At 47.0% G+C, this 24,553-nt stretch overlaps 2 protein-coding genes and 1 long non-coding RNA gene across 7 annotated transcripts in view; 2 read left to right on the top strand and 1 right to left on the bottom strand.

The window, feature by feature from the left end:
- Nucleotides 1–21,887, bottom strand: part of LOC129528551 (uncharacterized) — a 105,731-nt gene extending 83,844 nt beyond the window's left edge. The window contains exon 1 of the long non-coding RNA XR_008673819.2: nucleotides 21,401–21,887. This is a non-coding gene — a long non-coding RNA (uncharacterized lncRNA). The remainder of the gene's footprint in view (nucleotides 1–21,400) is intronic.
- On the top strand, nucleotides 3,695–18,325 carry CXCL17 (C-X-C motif chemokine ligand 17). The gene is made up of 4 exons (XM_004060847.5): nucleotides 3,695–3,887; nucleotides 12,762–12,842; nucleotides 13,541–13,642; nucleotides 17,622–18,325. The coding sequence occupies exons 1-4, from the start codon at nucleotides 3,809–3,811 to the stop codon at nucleotides 17,717–17,719; spliced, it is 360 nt and encodes a 119-aa protein (XP_004060895.2). The 5' UTR covers nucleotides 3,695–3,808; the 3' UTR covers nucleotides 17,720–18,325.
- The window catches only part of LIPE (lipase E, hormone sensitive type), a 25,879-nt gene continuing 20,539 nt past the window's right edge, over nucleotides 19,214–24,553 (top strand). Inside the window, exon 1 of one of the 5 annotated variants that reach the window (XM_019014716.3) lies at nucleotides 19,214–20,337. In XM_019014716.3, coding sequence (XP_018870261.1) covers nucleotides 19,413–20,337 — 925 coding nt within the window. In that variant the 5' untranslated portion in view covers nucleotides 19,214–19,412. Of the gene's footprint in view, nucleotides 20,338–22,330; nucleotides 23,149–24,553 lie in introns of those variants that run through there. The other 4 variants (XM_031004067.3, XM_055369536.2, XM_055369535.2 and 1 more) reach the window with 4 other exon arrangements.

Here is a 24,553-nt window from a genome sequence, read left to right as displayed (position 1 = left end):
AAGTCTAACACTTTTTCATACAACCGACCTTCAAATATTGGTAAACAGCCTTGGCCGGGCACAGTGGCTCATGCCTGTAATCCCAGCACTTTGGGAGGCCAAGGTGGGTGGATCACCTGAGGTCGGGAGATCAAGATCAGCCTGACCAACATGGAGAAATCCTGTCTCTACTAAAAATACAAAAAAAAAAAATAGCCGGGCATGGTGGCGCATGCCTGTAATCCTAGCTACTTGGGAGGCTGAGGCAAGGAGAATTGCTTGAACCTGGGAAGCAGAGGTTGCGGTGAGCCAAGATTGCACCATTGCACTCCAGCCTGGGCAATAAGAACAAAACTTCGTCTCAAAAATAAAAATAAAAAAATAAAAAAACAACCTCTATGTGCCACCTACCCCATCTTCCCTCGGCCGTTTCCCACGTAGGGTCACCTGAAGCCCCACACCCACTGCTCACTTTCCCACGGGCTAGTGAAGTGCAGCAACCACAGCCGACACTCTGAATCCTAGGGGTGTTCCCCAGAGCAGCAGAGCCACAGGAACCCCATCCCCGTCCTGGCACCTCACCCCTATCTAGAAGCTGAACGCTGTATCAGCTGATCTGGGGACGCTGACTTTTCCTGCTCCTGCTGCTGCTTAGTCATCCCACACCTGTGCAGATGTCTACTTTTTATTCAGTTTTATTTTGTAAGAAATATTTATCGGATCCTGCTGTGTACTGTCACTGGAGAGACAAAGGTAAATCACACCTGGTCCCTGCCTCACAGAGCTCCAGGCTATGGATGAAACCCACTCAAAGTCAGACCATTACCATTCAGTGAGAAACACTGTGACAGACATCAGAAAAGGGTTTTCTTTTTAAAACAAAAACCAAAAAAACTTTTTATAGAGACAAGGTCTCACCATGTTGTCCACACTGGTCTCAAACTCCTGGGCCCAAGCCATCCTCCTTCCTCAGCTTCCCAAAGTGCTGGGATTACAAGCACCCATCCAACACAGGCTTTTTGATGCATCTCACTAATCCCCTGTGAAAAATCTTCCACTCTTGGTTTCCTGGGATCAGTTTTCTTCATTTCAAGCTCAAAGTGAAAAAGAGAATACAAATATCCCTGATGGTCCTTTGTGCGGTCACAGCTGGACCCGGCATGTCCTCCTGGCTAATCCAGAGTGCTCAGGGCTCCCATTTCACTCTGAACGTCCTCTCTCCTATCAGAGCTCACCACGTCTGCACCTGCAGCAGCCAGGTAGCTGCACACTAATAGAAAATCCAGCAAGTCAGAAAACTTGATTTACTCCTGTAACTTTGAGGCTACTGACTGTGTTGTTGAACTAATCCTATAACTTCCCTGCACTTTAATTTCCATGTCTGTAAAGTGGGGCAGGTGGATTCAGTCACCCTAGGTGCCACTGTATAGTGAGAGCTCCTCAGAGACAGCAGCACACCTGATCTCAGCATCTACCATCTAGCAAATACCAGGCACACACTAGGCGCTCAAAGTCTCACTGAATGTATGTATGAATAAATGACTATATGAGAGCCATGTGGATCATGGACAAAGTCAACAAATATTTTTGAATGTCTACCAAGTACACTGTAGAATAGGGAAATAAGTAACCCAGGCAGGGCGGTGTTTTCTCCCAAATTCCCCTTACCTCCTTCCTGGGGAAGGGAGGGCCTCTGTACATCAGAGAGACTCTTGACACAAATAATGTTCTTGAGATGCGTCATAAGAAGGTGTGATGTTAACAAGAAAAAAGTCCATTTGTCTTGGGGGTGTTTTATATTACTAGACCTAACAGACCAGAAGCCCCCTCCAATGGGACACAGGATGCAACACCCACCCCAAGTGCATGGAGGGGAAACCAGAGGGAGCAGGACCTGGAAGAACAGAGGGGTAAAGAGACTGAGGCACCGGAGGTAGGTCTGAGGAGGAGCTCCCGGCCCCTGCGGTGGCCTCGGTGTGGACTGATGCAGAACTCAGCAGCATAAGTAAAGTGGCCACACCAGGCTCCATTTGTACATGGGATGGTTTTTCAGTAAGATTTTCTTTCTGCTAATGGGCTACATTTTCGCACACTTTCTAATACATCAGGCCCAGTTAACGGGCTACAAAACCATCATTCCATTCAACAGTCATTTATAGAATACTCCCAAAGTGCCAGGCCCTGTGTGAGTTCAGGCAATACAAAAATGAACATGAGCAGCTCCTGTCCTCTAAAATCCCCATCCAATGAGCTACAGGAGGCACCTCTCCTACAACACGCCCCTGCTCTGCACGGCCCTCCTCTCTGCCCTCCACCAACCCAAATCCTCCCCCAACTCCAGCTCAAGTTCCACCCGACCAAGTCCCTCTCAGTCCCCCTGCACTCCTGCCACTTTGAGAGATGACTGCACCCATATCTCTAGGCTTTATGAAGTGGATGTCATCTCCCTGATTTTAGAATTTTCCAGAAATAAGACACATCAGTGATTTGCATCAGAACAAGCTTAGGCCCACCCAGAGCCTTCAACTTGGACACAGGCTCAGTCATAGCAGTCCCTGGCCCCTGCAGTGCTTTATAAACACTGCAGTAGCAAAGTCCACAATCAACTCTGTGACAAGTCAACAGGCCGAGATAATTTGAAAACGTGGAGAAAAAAGAATGGTCAAACAAAATCAAAGGGCTTTGACTCATGCCTTTCCTCTTTCCTTCTCTCAGGGAAATAAAGTCACACCCCCTGCTCTCACTCCTGCCTGGAGGCTTCCAAAAAAAGGGCTCCCTTGTTAGCCTTCCCTTCAGCCCCCATAAATATCACCCAGCATTCAAGCCCAGCCTCTCCTCTCCCTTTGAGCACATTTCCTAAAGTCTCAAATAAATGTCAAGTTTAGTGAGTGCTGATATTCTATGCCCCTAATGTTTACTTCAAGTATTATTACCTTTCTTCTTTTGCCCGGGGCCATTTCCAAACAAGGGCTGGAGCCAGGCGCCCCAGCAGCTGGGCAAACACACTTCAGGGCTCCTTCCCTCCTGTGGCTCCTGTTTCTCAAACCCTCTGGGACCTGCAGCTCTCTGGGGGTCTCTTCTCCCAACCCAGTTCCCTCCCTTTTAGACCAGAACAACTAAGCCATGGCCACCTTCCCGATGGACACACAAGGAGGCCTGGTGTCACCCACTGCTCCAGGGGCGGTGTTCTCGGCAGGGGAGCTGCCTCTTGTCCCGGATCCTGCTCTGCTGCCATCTTATGTGGCTGCAGAATTGGAGGGAATTGTGAACAGAGAGAGGACTGGGCAACTTCCCAGGCAACAACACTACTATTGCCGATATTTTGCCAAGGATGGGAGCAGGAGCACAGAGGGGAAACAGACCTTGTCAAAGTCTCTTCTACCAACACTTAGTATCCACTTTCCTGCCAAATATTCAGATAGAGAGGCTCATTGAAAGGTATAAGGAAATCCAAGCAAGAAAAAAAGATTTGAGGAAGAAATCATGAGGCATTGGGGTGTGAGGAGGCGGGAAAGAGTACAGGAGAGAACCGGCACTGCTGCCAAGTTATCAGTCACCTTCTTATGTTCTTAAGAATGCTGAATTTCTTTTGTTTGACCAGTTTCACCTCCCAGATTCCCATAAAGCACATGGTCTAATCTGTTACGTAACAGCAAGACAGCGTCACCTCACCTGTTCTCGCCCTCAAATGGGAACGCTGGCCTGGGACTAAAGCATAGACCACCAGGCTGAGTACCCTGACCTGAGTCATCCCCAGGGATCAGGAGCCTCCAACAGGGAACCTTCCATTATACTCTTCAAGCAACTTACAGCTGCACCGACAGTTGCAATGAAAGTTCTAATCTCTTCCCTCCTCCTGTTGCTGCCACTAATGCTGATGTCCATGGTCTCTAGCAGCCTGAATCCAGGTAAACAAGACTGTCTATGAAGGGGAAAATGGGGGGAGGAAATGTGGCAAAACAGGCCACAGGCACATCAAAATGCAGCTTCTCTTAGCTATGGGGGATGGGGCAAGTGAGCCTTTCTCAATGCCAGTTTCCTCCTTTACAAAAAAACAGCAAACTGTACTTACACCCAAACGATGTTGAGAGAGTTAAACGAGATATTGTATGTGAAAATATCTGCAACTGGCCGGGCGCGGTGGCTCACGCCTGTAATCCCAGCACTTTGGGAGGCCAAGGCAGGGCGGATTACAAGGTCAGGAGATCGAGACCATCCTGGCTAACACGGTGAAACCCCATCTCTACTAAAAATACAAAAAATTAGCCAGACCTGGTGGCACGCACCTATAGTCCCAGCTACTCAGGGGGCTGAGGCCAGAGAATTGCTGGAACCCGGGAGGCGGAGGCTGCAGTGAGCCAAGACAGCACCACTGTACTCCAGCCTGGGTGACAGAGTGAGACTCCATCTCAAAAAAAAAAAAAAAAGGAAAGAAAGAAAAGAAAAGAAGATATCTGCAATTGTAGCTGATCCCCCTCACACACACATGTATGTATGTATGTATATACTAGCTCAACAAAGATTTGCTCCCATGCCTTCTCCCCCAACACTTTTCCAAAAGAGTAACATAATTCTCATGGCTAAACTTAATGATGATGGTGGGAGGGTGTTGAAGGCAATGGTACCTTTATAGAAGATCAGGAAGTCCTTGCTTCTATTCTTTACAGTGCACCAGAATGCCACCAACATGTCTTAATGCTATTTACTGGTAACGTAATAAACTAGAAAAAGCCTGTCACCAGGTAGTGTCCATATTTGAAGCTTTATCCATAGCAAGCCCTGCTGTAACAGCTCACATTTTGGGAAGCCGACTTTAGCTTAGGGGTTCCAAATCTGCTCCAGCTTTCACTATAAAGTGGCCCAGCCCTGCACAGAGCAACCACGCAGAAGAGACCTGATCCCCATGTATATTTCTGCTTGTGAGCACCATCTCCCCAAAGGCCACTTTGAGGTGAAATGGCTATGTTACATACTCAGCATCAACTTGGTCCTAAAATCAGGAGGCATTCTCCCTTCTCCACCCCAATTTCCAACATCCCCTCCTTTGTAGAGAGAGTGCTCTGGAAGCTGTTAAGCCCCATATCCCTAGGGCCTAGACCACTGTTCTGAAAGGGAAGACTTTTCCATCACTATGACAGACACCCAGGCTAGAGTCCTCTGCCTGGATTCAAAGCTGTAGCCCAACCTGCCTTTCTAGTGTACCTCCCTCTACTCACTAAAAATACTATTTCTCCACCCAAACTAACCTGTCTGCCCTTCCCTGAACAGGTATTGTGTTTTTCCACCAGTTCAACTTTGCTCACACACCCAGCTCAAAACCACCTTCCCACAGCTTCCTTCAGTTCCTCCCACAGCCAGACATGTGGTCTCCCTCCTGAGTGCTGGCTTAGCCCTGCTGGACACTCTCTTCTTGCACTTATCATCTGCTGCCTTATATTGAGGGCCTTCATGTGCCTTTCCTGCCTCCACCCCCTGTCTTTCTAGGCTGCAAACTACTTGGTGACACAGACTGGTGCACTGTTTCCATATCCCTCACGCTATCCAGCTCAGTACTCAGCAAACATTAGCTAACGGCAAGAATGCATCCTCAGGTTGCTAAATCAAACCAGGGCTTCATAGCAGCTCTACTGACATTTGGGCTGAACAGTTCCTTGCGGTGGGGGCTGTTCTGTGTATTGTGAGATGTTCAGCAGCATCCGCGTGACCTCTCTCCCCTACATGCCAATAGCAGCCTCCCCTCTCCCTCATCCAAACCCCTGTTATGGAAGCCAAAAATATCTCTAGACATCGCCAAATGTCCCCGGAGGGGGAACCACCCTTGGTCAACAACCACTGCTCTACACCAATAGTTCTCTGCATGGCCACACTTTTAGACTCACCTAGACCTTTACACTCAGCTTGGAAGTCAGGGGGACCTAGATCCTGGCTCTGCCACACACTTTGCAACCCTAGACAAGTCGCCTCACTTTTGAGTTTCAGTTTTATCATCTTAAAATGAAGAAAATACCACTTGTCACACACAATTGTGAAGATTAAATGATCCGCAGCGTGACCTAGAAAGGGTTTAATAAATGGACTGAGTAGTTTCTAAGTCGCTCCTAAAGCACGAGGGTGAGGAACTGGGGAAAGCTCCCTGCGCCACCAGGGGGCGCCATCACAAACCACGTCGGGTGGGTGGCGGCCCGGCTCAAATCTTGTTTCCCAGCCAAGCAAAGTTTTGCAGTGCAGGCCTGAGTCTGAGCTACTTAGTGGCTAAAGGAAATAATAGCTCCTCCATCCCCAAAATAAATCTCAGAATAAAGTCTAATCTTATTTTATCTCTTAATCACATACATGCTCAATATGCTTTTCACAGGGTTAAGGGAAATAGAAATAAGTGAGAATATATGAGGTCATTAGGAAATAAATTACTTAAAATAACAGATTATTCATTAATTGTAATATTATTTAATTATAAAATTACTTATATCAGACACATTAAGAACTCCTATATCACAAGCATTGTTCTAATCACTTCACACTTACTATCTCATTTGTCCTCACAAATCTAATGCATTTCTTACTTTTTCTTACTTTTCATTTTTCAGACTTTGAAAAATATTGTAAAAATAGAGTTCCAGTACAGCCTTCATCCAATTGTTTTCAAACAATATCTTATGTAACCATAATACAATTATCAAAACCAGGAGATTAGCATTGATACCATAATATTAACTAATCTACAAATGTTCAAATCTTGCTAATCATCCCACTCATGTCCTTTTTCTGCTCCAGACTCCAATCTGGGATCCCACTGAATAAAATGTCAGATCTCCTAGTTCTCCTCCAACCTGGGATAGTTTCTCAGTCTTTCCCTCTCTTTCAGGACCTTGACACTTTTGAAGAGTTCTAGCCAGTTGTTTTGTAGAATGCCCCCTGAATATGGGTTTGTCTGATATTTCCGGCTACACATTTTGGGCAAGAATACTTCAGAAGTGATGTATCCTTCTCTGGACATCCCAGCAAGAGCCCCAGGATGTCGATATCTCTCATTACTGATGAGGTTCACTTTAAGCACTTGGTTCTGGTGGTGTTTGCCAGGTTTCTCTACTGTAAAGTTACTATTCATCTCATTGTAATTAATAAGTATCTTGTGGAGAGACACTTTGGAAATATGTAAATAGCCTGTTTCTTCTCATCATACTTCTTTTCTTGTTATTCACCAGTTACGGCATCATCATACTTTTAACATTAACTTTTAGAATCTATGGATGATTGTTTCCTATAAAGAATTATTACTGTGGTGCTGGCCAAATAGTGATTTTCTACTTCCATTGTTCCTTCTACATTTATTTAATCGGAATTCTGCCATAAGAAAGAGTTATTCCTTTTTCTTTTTCTTTTTTTTTTTTTTTTTTGAGATAGAGTCTTGCTCTGTTGCCTAGGCTGTAGTGCAGTGGTGTGATCTTGGCTCACTGCCGCCTCCACCTTCTGGGCTCAAGCGATCCTCCCACCTCAGCCTCCTGAGTAGCTGGGACTACAGGCAGACACCACCACACCTAGCTAATTTTTGTATTTTTAGTAGAGACGGGGTTTTGTCATGTTAGCCAGGCTGGTCTCTAATTCCTGGCCTCAAGTGATCCCCCCACTTTGGCCTCCCAAAGTGCTGGGATTACAGGCGTGAGCCACCATGCCTAGCCTCTTCCTTATTTATTTATTTGTTCAGTTATTTATTTATATCAGCATGGACTCATGAGTATTTATGGGTTGGAATCCATTACTATCATTATTTATTATGTTGCTCATATTGTCCCAAAATTGGCCATTGGGAGCTCCTTCTAGTTGGCTTCTGTGACCTTTAGACACATCTCCATCATTTTTTGAGCAGTTCCTTACTTTCTGACACCACAAGAAGCTTTGGGCTCCTCTTGTGTTTTTCTGCCCCAGCCCTGGATCAGCTATTTTTCCTGGAAGCCCTAGTTCCTTTCATGGGACAATGATATTTACAGACCATGGGCACTGACTGATAGGTCCATTGCTAGTAGGTGCTGGTGCTTCTAGGCCCTCTAGTGGTCAGAGCTGGGAAATAACACACACGCACACTCGTGTACAGCAGTCCCCACTTAATCGCAGTTTCAGTTACCCGCCAACAGTGGTCCAAAAATATTGTTATCTTGAGAAAGAGACAAAGAGAGAGAGAGACCACATTCACGTCATTTTCATTACAGTATATATATATATGTGTGTGTGTGTGTGTATATATATATATATAATTTTTTTTTTTTTTGAGACGGAGTCTCTTGTCGCCCAGGCTGGAGTGCAGTGGTGCAATCTCGGCTCACTGCAAGCTCTGCCTCCTGGGTTCACACCATTCTCCTGCCTCAGCCTCCCAAGTAGCTGGGACTAAAGGCGTGCGCCACCACACCTGGCTAATTTTTTGTATTTTTAGAAGAGACGGGGTTTCACCGTGTTAGCCAGGATGGTCTCGATCTCCTGACCTCGTGATCCGCCTGCCTCGGCCTCCCAAAGTGCTGGGATTACAGGCGTGAGCCCCCACCCGGCCTATTACAGTATATTTTTAAAATTGTTCTATCTTATTAGTTATTGTTAATCTCTTACTGTGCCTAATTCATAAATAAGACTTTATCATAAGTGTATATGTGTAGAAAAAATATATATATAGGGTTTGGTACTATCTGAGACTTGAAGTATCTTGGGGGTCTTGGAATGCATCCCCTGTGGATAAGGGAGGACTACTGTACTATTATTAACCACATCTTACAAATTAGGAAAATGAGGCACAGAAAAGTTACACAACTTTGTCCAAAATCACAAAGCAAATATGTAGTGGATCTGGGAAATGAAAATAATGACAGATGCACCACAAATCCTAACAAGTGGAAGTAACTTCTTTACACATCCAAATCAGCAGAAAGCCACAAGCCCAATATTCCAGCATAGACATTCACTTTGGAAAATAACCAGAATTCCACGGCAATAAACACAATGATAACCATCATGTACTCAACACCCGCCTAGGCACGGGGCTCCCACAGCAGCTCACTTATTCCCAACAACTCTGCAAGGAGGATTTTACCATCCTCCTTTCACAAATCAGGGAATCAAGGATCATAGAAGCCAAGTGACTTGTCCAAGTCAACAGTTAAGTGACAGAGCCAGTAGCTGACCCCAGGCCTATGTGGATATAAAGTGCATGCTTATGCCACTGTATCAGTGGTTCCCAAAACTGATTTTAGGTGGAAAGTAAATAAGCTTCTTTTTACTTTAATACTTATGTGTTTATTTCAATGCATGTTAGGAAAAAACTAATCATACATCAAACCTGTAATTTCACAGATAATATTGCATAGGATGAGGATGTTTTGCAAAATAAATTTGTTTAGAGAAAAAGTATAAAGTGGCCAGGCATAGCATCTCATGCCTGTAATCCCAACACTTTGGGAGGCCGAGGGGAGCGTATCACTTGAGGTTAAGAGTTCAAGACCAGCCTGACCAACATGGTAAAACCTGCCTCTACTAAAAATACAAAAATTAGCCAGGCATGGTGGTGGGTGCCTGTAATCCCAGCTACTTGGGAGGCTGAGGAAGGAGAATTGCTTGAACCCGGGAGGCAGAGGTTGCAGTGAGCCGAGATCACAACACTGCACTCCAGCCTGGGAGACAGAGCGAGACTCCGTCTCAAAAAAAATAAATAAATAATTAAATGAAAAAAAATTTAAACATTAGTACAGCTCTTCTGAAAGCAATTCTTAACTTTTGACCCAGTAATTCCACTTTGGGAACTCTCTCTCAAGAAAATAATCTAAAATTTGGAAAACAGTTACAAGAACAAAGAAATTTACCAACATCTAAAAAATAAAACTTTCTAAATATTCAGCAATGGGAAAGCAGTTAAATAATTTGGAACACATAATTATTGAGAGTATTATGCATTCATTAAAAATGTGTTATGAAGATGACACAGCAACATGCCTATGAATGGAAAAAGACAATGTGTTTACATGCTATGGTTATCACTATATTAATAAAAAACATATGTAGGTAACAAATATGCCAAAATACCAACAGTTGGTAAGAACAATAATTTCTCTGTTTGTACTTTCAAAATTTTCTCCAACAGTTAAATTACATTTAGACTGAAAAAAAAAAACTTCAGAATTAAGGAATTCAATTAAATAATCTCTGGGATTTCCTTCAAGGTCTAATATTCTGTGGTTTTTCTCTGGAACTAGGAGTAGAGGTCAGGCAAGAGTAAAAATGTTAGAAAAGTTTAGATGGCAGGAGCTATGCCTGCTTAAATTACTTTGATAACACTCAAAACAGCACATGAGAACACTGGAAAAGCAGCCCTTGGGAAAATGACGCAACCCCCTCCATCTGTGTGGCAGAAGTCTGGGAAGTAGAAGGCCTGAATTGAACCATATGATCTCTAAGGGTCCTCTCCAAACAACTTATCCATCCACGTGTTGAACAAACATTTACCAAATGCCTACCATGTGTTAGGAACCACGTAGCTGAATGACTACTGAACCAATGGTTCAGAGTCTAGTGAAGGAGAAAGATTTTATTTTAGTTTGCTAGGACTGCCATAACACAATACCACAGACTGGGTGGCATAAACAAGAGAAATTTATTCCTCACAGTTCTGCAGGCTGGATATATGAAATCAGGGTGCCAGCACAGCTGGGTTCTGGCAAGGGTCCTCTTCCAGGCTGCAGACAGTGGACTTCTCCTCTTATCTTCAAGAGGTGGAAAGAGAATGAAAGAGCTCTCAAGGATCCCCCCTACTTTTTTTTTTTCTTTTTAGACAAAGTCTTGCTTTGTTGCCCATGCTGGAGTGCAATGAATGGTACGATCTCAGCTCACTGCAACCTTTGCCTCCCGGGTTCAAGCGATTCTCCTGCCTCAGCCTTCCAAGTAGCTGGGACTACAGGCGCGCGCCACCATGCCCTGCTCATTTTTGTATTTTTAGTAAAGACAGGGTTTCATTATGTTGGCCAGGCTGGTCTCAGACTCCTGACCTGTGATTCACCCACCTCGGCCTCCCAAATTGCTGAGATTATAGGCGTCAGCCACCATGCCCAGCCCAAATCTCCTTTTCTTATAAGGACACCAGCCAGACTGGCGTAGGGCCCACCATAACAGCCTCATTTTAATCACCTCTTTAAAGGTCCTATCTCCATATACAGTCATTCTGAGGTACTGGGGGTTACGGATTCAACATGTGAATTTCGGGAGACACAATTCAGTCCATAAAAGATTTCAAACAACAACATTACAGTGCAATAACAGAACTGCATTCAACAACAATGGGAACCATATGAAGGTATAATTCATGTTGACAGGAAATATCAGAAACTACCATAAAGGAAGTGTCATCTGAGCCAAGTTCTTACTTGAGAATCTCAACTCTATAAATCATCATCCTTGATTGTCTTAGGAATTTTTTTTTTTTTTTTTTGAGATCGTGTCTCGCTCTGTTGCCCAGGCTGGAGTACAGTGGTGCGATCTCAGCTCACTGTAACTTCCGCCTCCTGGGTTCAAGAGATTCTCCTGCCTCAGCCTCCTGAGTAGCTGGGACTAAAGGCGTGCACCACCACGCCCGCCTAATTTTTTGTATTTTTAGTAGAGACGGGGTTTCACCATGTTAGCCAGGATGGTCTTGACCTCCTGACCTCATGATCCACCTGCCTCAGCCTCCCAAAGTGCTGGGATTCCAGGCATGAGCCACCGTGCCCGGCCTGTCATAGGAATATTTTAAGTATCAAAAAATGGAGATAAGATAGAATCAGAAAATAAAACAGGCTCGGATAGAGGCCAAAAGAAGAATGTATTTGTTCCAGAGGAACAAAGGTAAATACCATCGTTTAATAGTTGAACTGGGACTTTGGATTCAAATAAGCTACTTGGGGTGGGTGTGGTGGCTCATGCCTATAATCACAGCACTTTGGGAGTCCAAGACGGGCAGATCGCTTACGCCCATGAGCTCCAGACCAACCTGGGCAACTTGGCAAAACCCTATCTTTACAAAAAATATAAAAAACTAGCCAGGAGTGGTGGTGCATGCCTGAAGCCTCAGCTACCCAGGAGGCTGAGATGGGAGGACCAACCAAACCGAGGAGGTCAACGCTGCAGTGAGCCGTGATTGCACCACTACACTCCAGCCTGGATGACAGAGTGAGACTCTGTCTCAAAAAACAAACAAACAAACAAAAAACCCAGCAACTTGGAGGTCAAGGGAAAATCTTGATTTAAGGAATAATCTCCTCCTCGCTCTCACTCTTTTAAGTCACGAGGGTTTTAATGTGAGGTATGAGGAGAGGGCAGGAGGTTTCGACAAACCCCTGCCTTTTATCCTCTCTTCCATCTAGAAGCCATTCTTTCTCCACCTACCTTCAGCTAAGCTTTTCTCTAGGCCAGATTTTTTTAATCATTAAATTTTTGAATATGCTTATGTATAGGCCAGATTTTAAACCTCAATCCCTTATCGATTAAAATACCCCTCAGCTGGGCACAGTGTCTCACGCCTATAATCCTAGCACTTTGGGAGGCCAAGGCAGGAGGACCACTGGAGCCCAAGAGTTCAAGACCAGCCTAGGCAACATAGCAAGACCCCATCTCAAAAATATAAATAAAAATAAAATATTCGTCTCTTGAAGTAACCTAGATTCTTGAAGTAAAAATGGAAAAATGGAACTGTGCTGACCTAGGCAGAACAATGCTGGGAGGATCATTTCTGTTCCCTTTCCAGTGTCTGGATGTGACCTGTTTCCTTCCGACAGGGGTCGCCAGAGGCCACAGGGACCGAGGCCAGGCTTCTAGGAGATGGCTCCAGGAAGGCGGCCAAGAATGTGAGTGCAAAGGTCAGTAATTCAGCAACAACAACAGCGATGGCATCACCATGACCCCAGCTCTTTCCCTTGGGCCCCTCTGAGACCAGTGCAGATGTTATCTCAGCTGACCTCACCCATTCCCCTCTCCACAGCCTGCCACATGCAGCACCTGTGCCCACTTTCTTCCTGACTCTCAGGCAAGAACTGGACTTCTCCAAGGTCTAGGGGAAAGCCGGCCAAATGTCAGGCTGCCCCCTGCCCCTTATCCTTTTCCTGAAGAACCCAGAGCTACCGTCCAAAAGCCTTTTTATTTTTTCCTGGCCTTCCAAAAGCTTCCTGAATCCTATTCTCAGCCTTATTTTACTCATAGGCAAGACTGAAAGCAGAGAGGCAAAATGGCTTCCCCAAGGGAAAGCAGCCACTGGAAAGCAGACACCCAAGCCTTACTCCTCCTCCTTTGGAGTATTGATATTCTGATGCACCCTCCAAACCTGCCACCAAACCCTTGCCCAAACCCTTGCCCAAACCTTGCCCAAAGTTGTCAGGAAAAACAACTCAGAAATACTGGCATTCAAATAGCTGGATGGACACTGTTCTCTGTTGACCCCTTTTCCCACCCCATTGCAGTGGAAATGCAAGGCACAGAAGATGGCGATTAAAGCTCTGTCCTACTCCCTCCTATCAAATGTATTAACTCTCCCATCTAAGCAGCAATGCTGTTGTTCCAGATTGGTTCCTGAGAGCCCCCAGAAGAAAACTCATGACAGTGTCTGGGCTGCCAAAGAAGCAGTGCCCCTGTGATCATTTCAAGGGCAATGTGAAGAAAACAAGTAAGTTTCCAAAGGATGATTTTCCTTATACCAGAGTCACTCCGTGAAATCACTAGGGAAGAAGCACGTTGAGAATAGAAAAAAGAGGTGAAATTAAGACCAGGATAAGCACACAACTCAGCCCTTTCTACTCAATGTCAACTTGTCGGGAAATAGGAAGAGAGGAAAAGCAGGATACAATTTTCCTGATACTGGAAAGGTTTAACCAAATTCTTAGATTTTAAAACCTCACTGCTTACCAAAGTGGGGGTAGATGGAGCTGTTGGAGACCTGGTCATTAATCTCTGAAGATTACACCAGTGTCAGCATCAAACAGAATTTGACTCCTCCCTAGTCTAGCAGTTTTGTGTTTGTTATTTTGTTCTGTTTTTTGAGTAGGGGGTCTTGCCATGTTGCCCAGGTTGGTCTCAAACTCCTGGGCTCAAGTGATCCTCCCACCGCAGCCTCCCAAGGATCTGGGGTTAGAGGTACACACCACCACACCCAGTTTAGTCTACCAGTTTTTAAGTGTCATATAAAAAGTAAATTGGCAGCCGGGCACAGTGGCTCATGCCTGTAATCCCAGTACTTTGAGAGGCCGAGGCAGGTGGATTGCTTGAGGCCAGGAGTTCAAGACCAGCCTGGCCAACATGGTGAAACCCCGTCTCTACTAAAAATACAAAAATTAGCAGGGCATAGTGGTGCATGCCTGTAAACCCAGCTACTCGGGAGGTTGAGGCACGAGAATTGCTTTAATCTGGGAGGTGGAAGTTGCAGAGAGTTGAGATCATGCCACTGCACTCCAGCCTGGGCGAGAGTGAGACTCTGTCTCAAAAAAAAAAAAAAAAAAAAAAAAACTAAATTGGCAAACGTTAAACTGATTGATATTATGATATTATCAAGAATGGGATATATCAGGATCCTTATACACTATTGACGGAAGTAAAATAAATTTGGCTGTATCAAAATTGTAAATGAGTATAATAACTTTAATCTAGTAATCTCACTTTAGGAAATCTCAACAATAGAATACTAGCACGGATGCTCAAAGATATAGGTACAAGAATATTAATTATAGCAGTATTTGTATTGACAAATAAATGGGGGAAATTTTCTTTAAAGGCAAATTGGGAAAAACTAATTACTGTCAAAAATAATTAGGTAAACCAGGGGCAGTGGCTCAGGCCTATAATCCTAGCTACTCAGGAGGCTGAGGCAGGAGGATCCAGTAAGCCAAGGAGCTCAAGACCAGCCTGGGAAACATAGCAAGATCCTGTCTCTAAAATAAATATAATAATAATAATAATGAGATAAATCATTATATGTTGGCTGGAGAGATAGCCACAATATATTAATGAGAAAAAAACACGTAGAGACCCCCTATTTCACATCCTTCATTAACGTTAAGTTTCAGGTGGATTACAGATCTAAATTTGAAAGACAAATTTACAAGGAAATACAGGAGAATATATTCACAACCTTGAGGTATGAAAGCCTTTCTTAAACAAAATACAAAATGCACAAACCATAAAGTAAAAGAGTAAATAAATCTGACTTCACTGAGATTATGAAATTTTGATCATCAAAAGAATAAAATGACAAGCTGCCAAATAGGAGACGATATCTGTAACATACACAACCTTCAAAGGATTAGTATTCAGAATACATATGTAAGGAATTGCTACAGACCAGTGAGAGGAGGGCAGGAAATACAACAGACAAACGGGCAAAAATACTTGAATAGCCACTTCACAGATGATGAAACCCAAACAGCTAATAAACAGATGCAATGGCACTCAACCTTATTATTACAAGAAAATGTGAATTAAAACTAAAGTGAGGCCAGGTGCAGTGGTTCATGCCTGTAATCCCAGCACTTTTGGGAGGCCAAGGCAGGGGGATCACCTGAGGTCAGGAGTTCGAGACCAGCCTGGCCAACATGGTGAAACCCCGTCTCTACTTAAAATACAAAAAAATTAGCCAGGCGTGATGGTGCACATCTGTAATCCCAGCTACATAGGAGGCTGAGACAGGAGAATTATTTGAACCCGGGAGGCAGAGGTTGCAGTGAGCCAAGATCACGCCACTGCACTCCAGCCTGGACAACAGAGTGAGACTCCATCTCAAAAACAAAAACAAAAAAAATGGGGAGAGACATAAACATTCAGACCATAATATATACATAAAGTTTAAAAATGAGAAAAAATAAACTAAATTATTTAGGAATCTATACACATAGGTGGTAAATAATAAAGAAAAGAAAGTAAATAATTACTATAAAAGTCAGGATTATCACTGTGAGGGGGAGAGAAAGCAGTGATCAGAAAAGGAGGGGTGCTGTTGGCAATATTCTATTTCTTTCTTTCTTTCTTTCTTTTTTTTTGAGATGGAGTTCTGCTCTTGTTGCCCAGGCTGGAGTGCAATAGCGCAATCTCGGCTCACTGCAACCTCCGCCTCCCGGGTTGAAGCAATTCTCCTGCCTCAGCCTCCTGAGTAGCTGGGATTACAGGGATGCGCCACCACACCCAGCTAATTTTGTATTTTTAGTAGAGATGGATTTCTCCATGTTGGTCAGGCTGGTCTCGAACCCCTGACCTCAGGTGATCTGCCTGCCTCGGCCTCCCCAGGTGCTGGGATTACAGGCGTGAGCCACCGTGCCCGGACACAATATTCTATTTCTAAGCCTAGGTAGTAGTTTCATGAATATCTGCTTTATAACTATTTATTGAATTGCATGTATAGGTTTCTATGAACTTCTATAGATATATAATACTTTGCAATAACAGATTCAGTTGTTTTTTTTGCAGAGGGAGGGGCGCAGTTGAGACAAGGTCTTGCTCTGTCACCCAGGCTGGAGTGCAGTGGCATGATCACGGCTCACCTCCTGGGCTGAAACATTCCTCCTGCCTCAGTCTCCCCAGCAACTGGAACCACAGGTACACACCACCATGCCTGGCTAATTTTTGTATTTTTGTAGAGATAGGATTTCGCCATGTTGCTCAGGCTGGTCTTTAACTCCTGGGCTCAAGCAATCTGCCCACGTCGGCCTCCCAAAGTGCTGAGATTACAGGCACAAGCCACTATGCCCGGCCAGATTTCTTAAAGGTGTCAACTAAGGCAATACGTATAGTATAATCTCATTTTTGTTTTTAAAATAAAACATTGTATTTATATACCAGAAGGTATGGAAAAATACGTAGCAAACTATTAACAGTGGTTAGCCCTGGAAAATGTGTTGTAGAGGCTGGGGTGGGAAGAGTCCTTTTACTTTTTACTGGATTTTAAATTTTTTTTCCACTGGATGAGTCTTATTTTTATAATTTTTAAAACTCTCATAAAAATTAAATGTTGGCTGGGCACAGTGGCTCACACCTGTAATCCTAGCATTTTGGGAGGCAAAAGCGGGTGGATCACCTGAGGTCAGGAGTTCAAGACCAGCCTGGCCAACATGGTGAAACCCCATCTCTACTAAAATACAAAAATTAGCCAGGCATGATGGTGGGTGCCTGTAATCCCAGCTACTCGAGAGGCTGAGACAGGAGAATTGCTTGAATCTGGGAGACAGTGGTTGCAGTGAGCCAAGATTGCACCACTGCACTCCAGCCTGGGCAACTGAATGAGACTCCATCTCAAAAAAAAATTAAATGTGAAGGCCAGGCATGGTGGCTCATGCCTGTAATCCTAGCACTTTGGGAGGCCGAGGCGGGTGGATCACATGAGGTCAGGAGTTCCAAACCAGCCTGGCCAAAATGTTGAAACCCTGTCTCTACTAAAATACAAAAATTAGCCAGCCATGGTGGCAGGCACCTGTAATCCCAGCTACTCGGGAGGCTGAGGCAGGAGAATCACTTGAACCCGGGAGGCAGAGGTTGCAGTGAGTTGAGATCCTGCCACTGCACTCCAGCCTGGGCAATAGAGCAAGACTCCATCTCCAAAAAAAAAAAAAAGAAATGTTAAAAATGGTTTTAACACTAGCCTCTCCCCTTTATTTGCACCCTAGGACACCAAAGGCACCACAGAAAGCCAAACAAGCATTCCAGAGCCTGCCAGCAATTTCTCAAACAATGTCAGCTAAGAAGCTTTGCTCTGCCTTTGTAGGAGCTCTGAGCGCCCACTCTTCCAATTAAACATTCTCAGCCAAGAAGACAGTGAGCATACCTACCAGAAACTCTTCTTCTCCCACCTCACTCTCCCACTGTACCCACCCCTAAATCATTCCAGTGCTCTCAAAAAGCATGTTTCTCAAGATCATTTTGTTTGTTGCTCTCTCTAGTGTCTTCTTCTCTCGTCAGTCTTATCCTGTGCCCTCCCCTTACCCAGGCTTAGGCTTAATTACCTGAAAGATTCCAGGAAACTGTAGCTTCCTAGCTAGTGTCATTTAACCTTAAATGCAATCAGGAAAGTAGCAAACAGAAGTCAATAAATATTTTTAAATGTCACAGATCAAAATTGTTTCCTTCAAATGGGGTCTGCCAATTCACAACCAGATGACCCATTTTACCCTATTCACTGCAGACTGAATCCAGATTCTACACATACTTATCCCCACCAAGACCCTCACTCTGTCTCCATTGGCCTACTTGTTCATCTTTCATTCATTCGACAAATCTTTCTGAGGTAAGAGCTAGGTGGGACAAAAAAAAAAAAGCATACCAATGAACCAGACATGGTCTTATTAAAGATAATATAGGTTTAAAAAAAAAAACTTGGCCCAGTTTCTTAGCACTTAGGCAGCCTTTGGTATTTATGACTACTATCATCACCATTACCACCATCATTATCAGTCATTGTCATCAGTGGTCACTGTCTTCTGTGAGTTTCCAATCTAGTACAGGATCATAGTTCAGGGCTAGAGAGATGGCATGGAGTATCCCAAATGCCATTCAGAAGGGCCTCAAGCTATAAAAGTGGGAGGGCATGACATTAGTTTTTAACATGAGAGTTAAAAGATCAGAGTGACAATATAAGGAAATTAAACTAGCAACCTGGCTGGGCGTGGTGGCTCACACCTGTAAACCCAGCACTTTGGGAGGCCCAGGGGCGGGGGGTGGGGGTGGATCACTTAAGGTCAGGAGTTTGAGACCAGCCTGGCCAACATGGCAAAACCCCATCTCTACTAAAAATATAAAAATTAGCCGGGTGTGGCAGTGCATGCCTGTAGTCCCAGCTACTTGGGAGGCTGAGGCAGGAGAGTCGCTTGAACCCAGGAGGTGGAGGCTTCAGTGAGCCAAAATGGCACCACTGCACTCCAGCCTGGGCAACAGAGAAAGACTTCTCTCAATAAGTAAATAAATAAATAATCTGGCAACCATTTGTAGGAATGAACAAAGAGGGAAATAATTATTACAACAACTACAGAGACTGCCCCCTGAATGATGCTTTCCTCAGACATCAGAAGGAAAGAGAAAAAAGGAACACTCATCCAGCATCTGGCTTCTGTCATCCCAGATGACACGGAGGCCTAAATTGGGATGCTTGCCTTATGAAAAGAAACATTTTAACGGAGTGGTGGGTGGGGTGGGGCCCTATTTATGACACAAGAGAGCAAGCCCCTCCCTTCTTATAAGAGAGTGCTAGGCACATAGCCTCCTCCTATTCCTAATCCTCCCACCAAAGAAAGAGGCACAGAGTTCATTACTTAGTGGGGGCCAGCTGTGATCGGCCAACTGCCAGCTGCCTTAAAAAGGAAGACCAGTGATGCTAGGATGGAGTGAAACCCAAGAGGAAGTGCCATCATGAGGAATCAATGAGAGATCTGTGAAGAGAGAGGGCTGGGTGGGAGCCCAGAAGGATGAAACCTGGAAGATCAATATCTCCCGTGAGGGAAATAACAATGGAGCCAGGTTCTAAGTCAGTGTCTAGGTCAGACTGGCAACCTGAACCACACCAGAGGCCTATAACCCCGCCAGAGCCTGGGTCAGAAAAGACACCCATAGCCCAGCCAGAATCAAAGACTCTGCAGGGATCCAATACCCAACAGAAGCCTGCTTCAAACCAAAGACCCCTCACCCAGCAGGAGACCCCTGCACAACATGATGCTGAATCCCAGAAGGAACCTAGAGCCCAACAAAAATCTGCTTCACAAGAGGAATTTCTTGCCCCACAGAAGCCCGCACCACAGCAATCACCTCACATCCAAAGGGTGCCGCTCACTCAACAGGAAGCTGCCTCCCAGCAGGGACCTGGGCTAGGAAAAGAATCTACAACTCAACAGGAGCCAGCATTGAGACGAAGACATGTAGCCCAGCCAGGGCCTGGGCCAGGAGAGCCACCTCCAGCTCAACAAGAAGCTGAATCAACACCTGCGGCCCAGGCTAAACCTGGAGCCAAAAGGGAGCCATCTGCCCCGACTGAATCTACGTCCCAAGAGACACCTGAACAGTCAGACAAGCAAACAACGCCAGTCCAGGGAGCCAAATCCAGGCAGGGATCTTTGACAGAGCTGGGATTTCTAACAAAACTTCAGGAACTATCCATACAGCGATCAGCCCTAGAGTGGAAGGCACTTTCTGAGTGGGTCACAGATTCTGAGTCAGAATCAGATGTGGGATCATCTTCAGACACAGATTCTCCAGCCACGATGGGTGGAATGGTGGCCCAGGGAGTGAAGCTAGGCTTCAAAAGAAAATCTGGTTATAAAGTGATGTCAGGATACGGTGGGACGTCGCCACATGAGAAAACCAGTGCTCGGAATCACAGACACTACCAGGATACAGGTGAGTTTGAATCTGGAGGAATTGAAGCCTCTCAGGGACAGTCACTCATTTACTTAAGAAATACTAAAAACTTACGGTGTATCAGGTTAGCTCTGGTCATCCTTCAACAATCTTGAGATAAAGATCAACATCCCCATTATTTAAAAAAAAAAAAAAAAAAAAAAAGGCTGGGCGCAGTGGCTCACGCCTGTAATCCCAGCACTTTGGGAGGCCGAGGCAGGTGGATTGCTTGAGGCCAGGAATTCAAGACCAGCCTAGCCAAGATGGTGAAACACCGTCTCTACTAAAAATACAAAAATTAGCCAGGCGTGGTGGCAGGTGCCTGTAATCCCAGCTACTCGGGAGGCTGAGGCAGAGAAACACTTGAACCCGGGAGGCAGAGGTTGCAATGAGCTGAGGTCGTGCCACTGCACTCCAGCCTGGGCGACAGAGTAAGACTCCATCTCAAAAAAAGAAAAAAACGAAGTCTCACTCTGTCGCCCAGGCTGGGGCGCACTGGTATGATCATAGCTCACTGCAGCCTCAAACTCCTGGGCTCAAGCGATCCTCCTACCTCAGCCTCCCGAGTAGGTGGGACTACAAGTGCACCACCATGCCCTGCTAATTTTTACATTTTCCATAGAGACGTGGCCTCGCTATGTTGCCCAGGCTGGTCTCGAACTCCTGGCCCCAAGCAAGCCTCCCACCTCAGCTTCCCAAAGTGCTGAGATTACAGGCATGAGCCACCGAGCACCTGGCCAACATCCTCATTTTAGAAATGAGGACATCAGGTAGAAAAATAAAGAAGTAAGGGTTCTTGCACAGGGCCATGCAGTTAGGAAGTGGCAAAGTCAGGATTTGAAGCCGGGGTCTTTCTCCCCTGGACCAGGCTGCCTCCCTACAGAGGATTTGGGGAAAATCAAATCCCAGAGTGGGAAGGCACTCTGAGCTAGGGACCAGGAGACCAGGAAAGCGGCCCTCTTGCCAGTGTTCGTTCATCCATCCACAGAAACTGACCGAGCACCAGCTCTGGGGCAGACACGGGCGTAAGTCCCAGCAATACAATACAAAGACGGTACCTTACCCTTCTGGAGTTTCCAGGCAGGCTAGGCAGAACATCGGGGCATCAACAGTCCCTCAGTTTACCAGGTCTGTCCTCTTCTGCCAGGAAGACACCTGCTCCCTGCCAGGCTGCCTCCATAGGGGACTCAGTCCAGCCAGGCGGAAGGGCCTTGCGGGTTGTGTTCTCAGCAAGGAGGAGCCGGGAGAGAGGTGCGGGAGCCGCCAAGGTCTCAGGCAAGGTCAGGGACTGACGGCAGGAAAGTTGGGGGAGCAGCATCAGAGGATAACGGGCCCAAGGCTCTGGGCTCACCGCAGGCACTCCCTCGCCTTCTCCGCCTCTTCCCGGGGCCCAGTGCTGCCCCCTGCCTGCTTCACAGGAGCCCCAGGAAGCTCCGATCTTCCTTCTCTAGGCTCAAAACCCCTGCCATGGAGAAGGGGGGAATGCAAGTTTTATCTATGGAACTGGAGGTTACTTGTTGAAGTCCCCTGATGTGGGCGGAAAAAGCAACGCAGCCCTAATCCTGAAGCTGAGGGTATCTGTGAGGCCCTGGTCCAGAGGGCAGGCAATGGCGGCCCCTCCGCCCAGAGGCCAGTCTGTCTTGTCTCTCCCACAGCTGATAAGAGGGTAACGCGTTTCTCAGCACCGGGGCTGCTGAGTATGCTTTGAGAGGGAAGGAGGAGGGGCGGCAGGCAAAGACAGGGATTGAGGCCTGCTCTCCCCAGTGCTGAGGATAGAAAGCTGTTTCTCCAGGCCTCCAGAGCACAGTCTCAAGGGATGCCCGCCCCACACCACCGCGGCGGGCGAGGTTGCTTCTCAGGCGGTCCAGAAGCAGTTGGCTGTGTGCGTGTGCGCAAGCCTCGAGCCTCCTCTGTTTCCCGCCATTTCTCAAGCATGCGTCGTTCCCTCTACCTCCGCTCTTGGGCCAGCCCGCGGCCTGAAGCTAGTGCGCAGGCGCCGAGCGTTCTCCTACCACCATCCCCCACCCTCATTATCGGGAGCATGGATTAGGGGGCGGAGACAGAGAGAGAAAGATCCCCTAGGAAAAGCTCCATAGGAGAACTAGAAGACAGGAGAGGGAAGGCGGGGCTCCCTCCTCCAACGGCCCTCAGGCACAGCCACGCCTCCAGCGCTGGCGCCCCGCCTCGTCTTTGAGTTGGCAGAGGACCTGGCCCGCCCCCACCCCAGGCAGAGGCTCAGAGGCGCCCCACTTTCCCCCTTCAAAAGGCGGGCCGGGCCGCGTTCTAGGGCATCCCTCCCTGGGAAGGTGAGTGGGATGGCGAGACTGAGCCAGCACATGGGAGGCTTCCCAGCACGTGGGAAGATCGGGACTTCCCTGCTGGGGTGCTCCCCGCGGGGCTCCGCACCAGTCCTGCCCGAAGGACGCTTTTCGCCACCCCCGGGGTTGCCTTTTTGTTGGCCGCGAGCCCTTTAATGCGCGATAGGGGGCGGAGCCAGATCTTAAATTCTGGCGGTTGGGGGCGGAGCACGGCAGCGGAGGGAAACCAGAATTGGTTAGGGAGCTGGACCCAGAGAAGAGCAAGCTCGGGATTGGGTAATAGGGGGGCCCGACGGTAGTGTGTAGCGAGGATTGGCCCTCCGGGCAGGGCCTCGCAGCTGGAATTGGCCCCCGCGCGAGGACCGCGGGGAATTGATGGAGTTGGCCGGGGGAACAGAGCCCGCCGAGGCCGCTATGGCCCCGGCCTCGAAGAATGCCAAAGAGGGCTCGAGGAGCCACGGTCGCCGGCGGTGGCGAAAAGGCAAGGCCAAAGGTGAGCGCGCGGAGACCGGCAGCAGCCCGGAAGGAACCTCGTACATCCTGCGGGGCAGTGAGGACAGCGTGGACTGGCCCACTGCCACAGGGAGTTGGGGGGGTCCGCGGACTGGCCCATTGCCGCTTGCGGGGACAACGGGATGATCCATTGTGAGAAGGGGGTGATGTGACAGCCGAGAGGCCCACCTTGGCACAGGGACTAGCTGACGCCCGGATCGGCCTGGGAGCAGAGTCCGGAATGCGAGCTTCGTGGACCAGGGTTCCCGCTCGGATTCCGTATTCGCTGTGTGACCAAGGGCAACGGCTGCCCTCAGTGTTTCCCACCTGGGGAATGGTTCAAGTGCCGATGTTCAGGGCTCCAGCGCTCTTGAGAGGATAAGGGGGAAGGAGGTTAGCAGGTGTTACTCAAAGAGGAAGTCTAGGGGTGAGTCAAGGAGAGGTAGGAGGAAGGGGTGCCCATAGTGGAGAGTGCAGCGGGGCCAGTAAAGTTCATCGCAGTCCCGGCCTCCCACCCGGCAAGTCAGTCTATCCATCCATCCATTCATTGTCAGTCCACCCCCTTCAGCCGGCTCCACTGGGGCCTAGCCCTGACCCCTACCCTTTCCAGGACAACGGGCCCTGGCTTGGCTTCAGACCTCCACACCTGCTTCAGCAAAAGGGAAGGCCTGATTTCTCTAGGGTGTCACATTATTTTCAGGTCTCAAAAGGCGGAACAAAGGCTGACAGACCAACAGAAATGCTGCAAGCCTCAGGCAGGGGCAGGTCCTCAGTTACAAGCATTTATCAATCAGCATGGGGACCCGTGGGAAGTTCCCATGCAGGAAGGAAACTAACACCACCCCTCAGCCCCAGGGACCCCAAACTCATTGCTTTCCCTGCCGTAGAACACATCATCAGCCCAGAATAGACCTGGAGTTGGCTCCAGACACACGCAGGCTCAGACAGGCTCAGAGGGCAGACGGACTGGAGCCCAAGGGCACTCGCTGTCACAGCAAGACACTGAGCCTCACACCAGTATAGCATACCCAGAGGCAGTACAGACTGTAGTTAAGAAACGTGGGCGTCGGAGATCTGGTTCCTCAGGCTGGGAGCTGTGATGTTCTGGGCAGGAGACTCCCTCTTTCCCTGCCTCAGCTTTCTGAGCTCTAAAATGGGTATGATGATAGGAGTACCTCCTTTTGTGAGGTTAGAATGAATGTAGAGCGTTTGGCACAGGCACACAGCAAACCCTCAGGAGAAGTGAAGGTTATTGTTACTGTTAGTCCCCACCGGACAGTGAACATCCTAAAAGCAGGGCTGTATCTGCCTTGTTTACCCTGTATTTCCAGAGCCTGGTATGCCAGGCAAATAGACACTCAAATATTTATTGGATTAATAAGTGAAGGAATGTGTGAACTGTAACA

This window comes from Gorilla gorilla, chromosome 20, assembly GCF_029281585.2.
Source record: "Gorilla gorilla gorilla isolate KB3781 chromosome 20, NHGRI_mGorGor1-v2.1_pri, whole genome shotgun sequence".
Lineage (NCBI taxonomy): Eukaryota > Metazoa > Chordata > Mammalia > Primates > Hominidae > Gorilla > Gorilla gorilla.
Note: the sequence above shows the minus strand (reverse complement) of the source record. Positions and strands in the feature narration are given on the sequence as shown.

Bases quoted from the DNA above. Each gene is read 5' to 3' on its own strand.
- CXCL17 (XM_004060847.5), top strand. From the start codon at position 3,809: ATGAAAGTTCTAATCTCTTCCCTCCTCCTGTTGCTGCCACTAATGCTG. The intron at 12,843-13,540 runs GTCAGTAATTCA...CTGTTGTTCCAG, and splicing joins CCAAGAATGTGAGTGCAAAG to ATTGGTTCCTGAGAGCCCCC. The intron at 13,643-17,621 runs GTAAGTTTCCAA...TTTGCACCCTAG, and splicing joins GGGCAATGTGAAGAAAACAA to GACACCAAAGGCACCACAGA.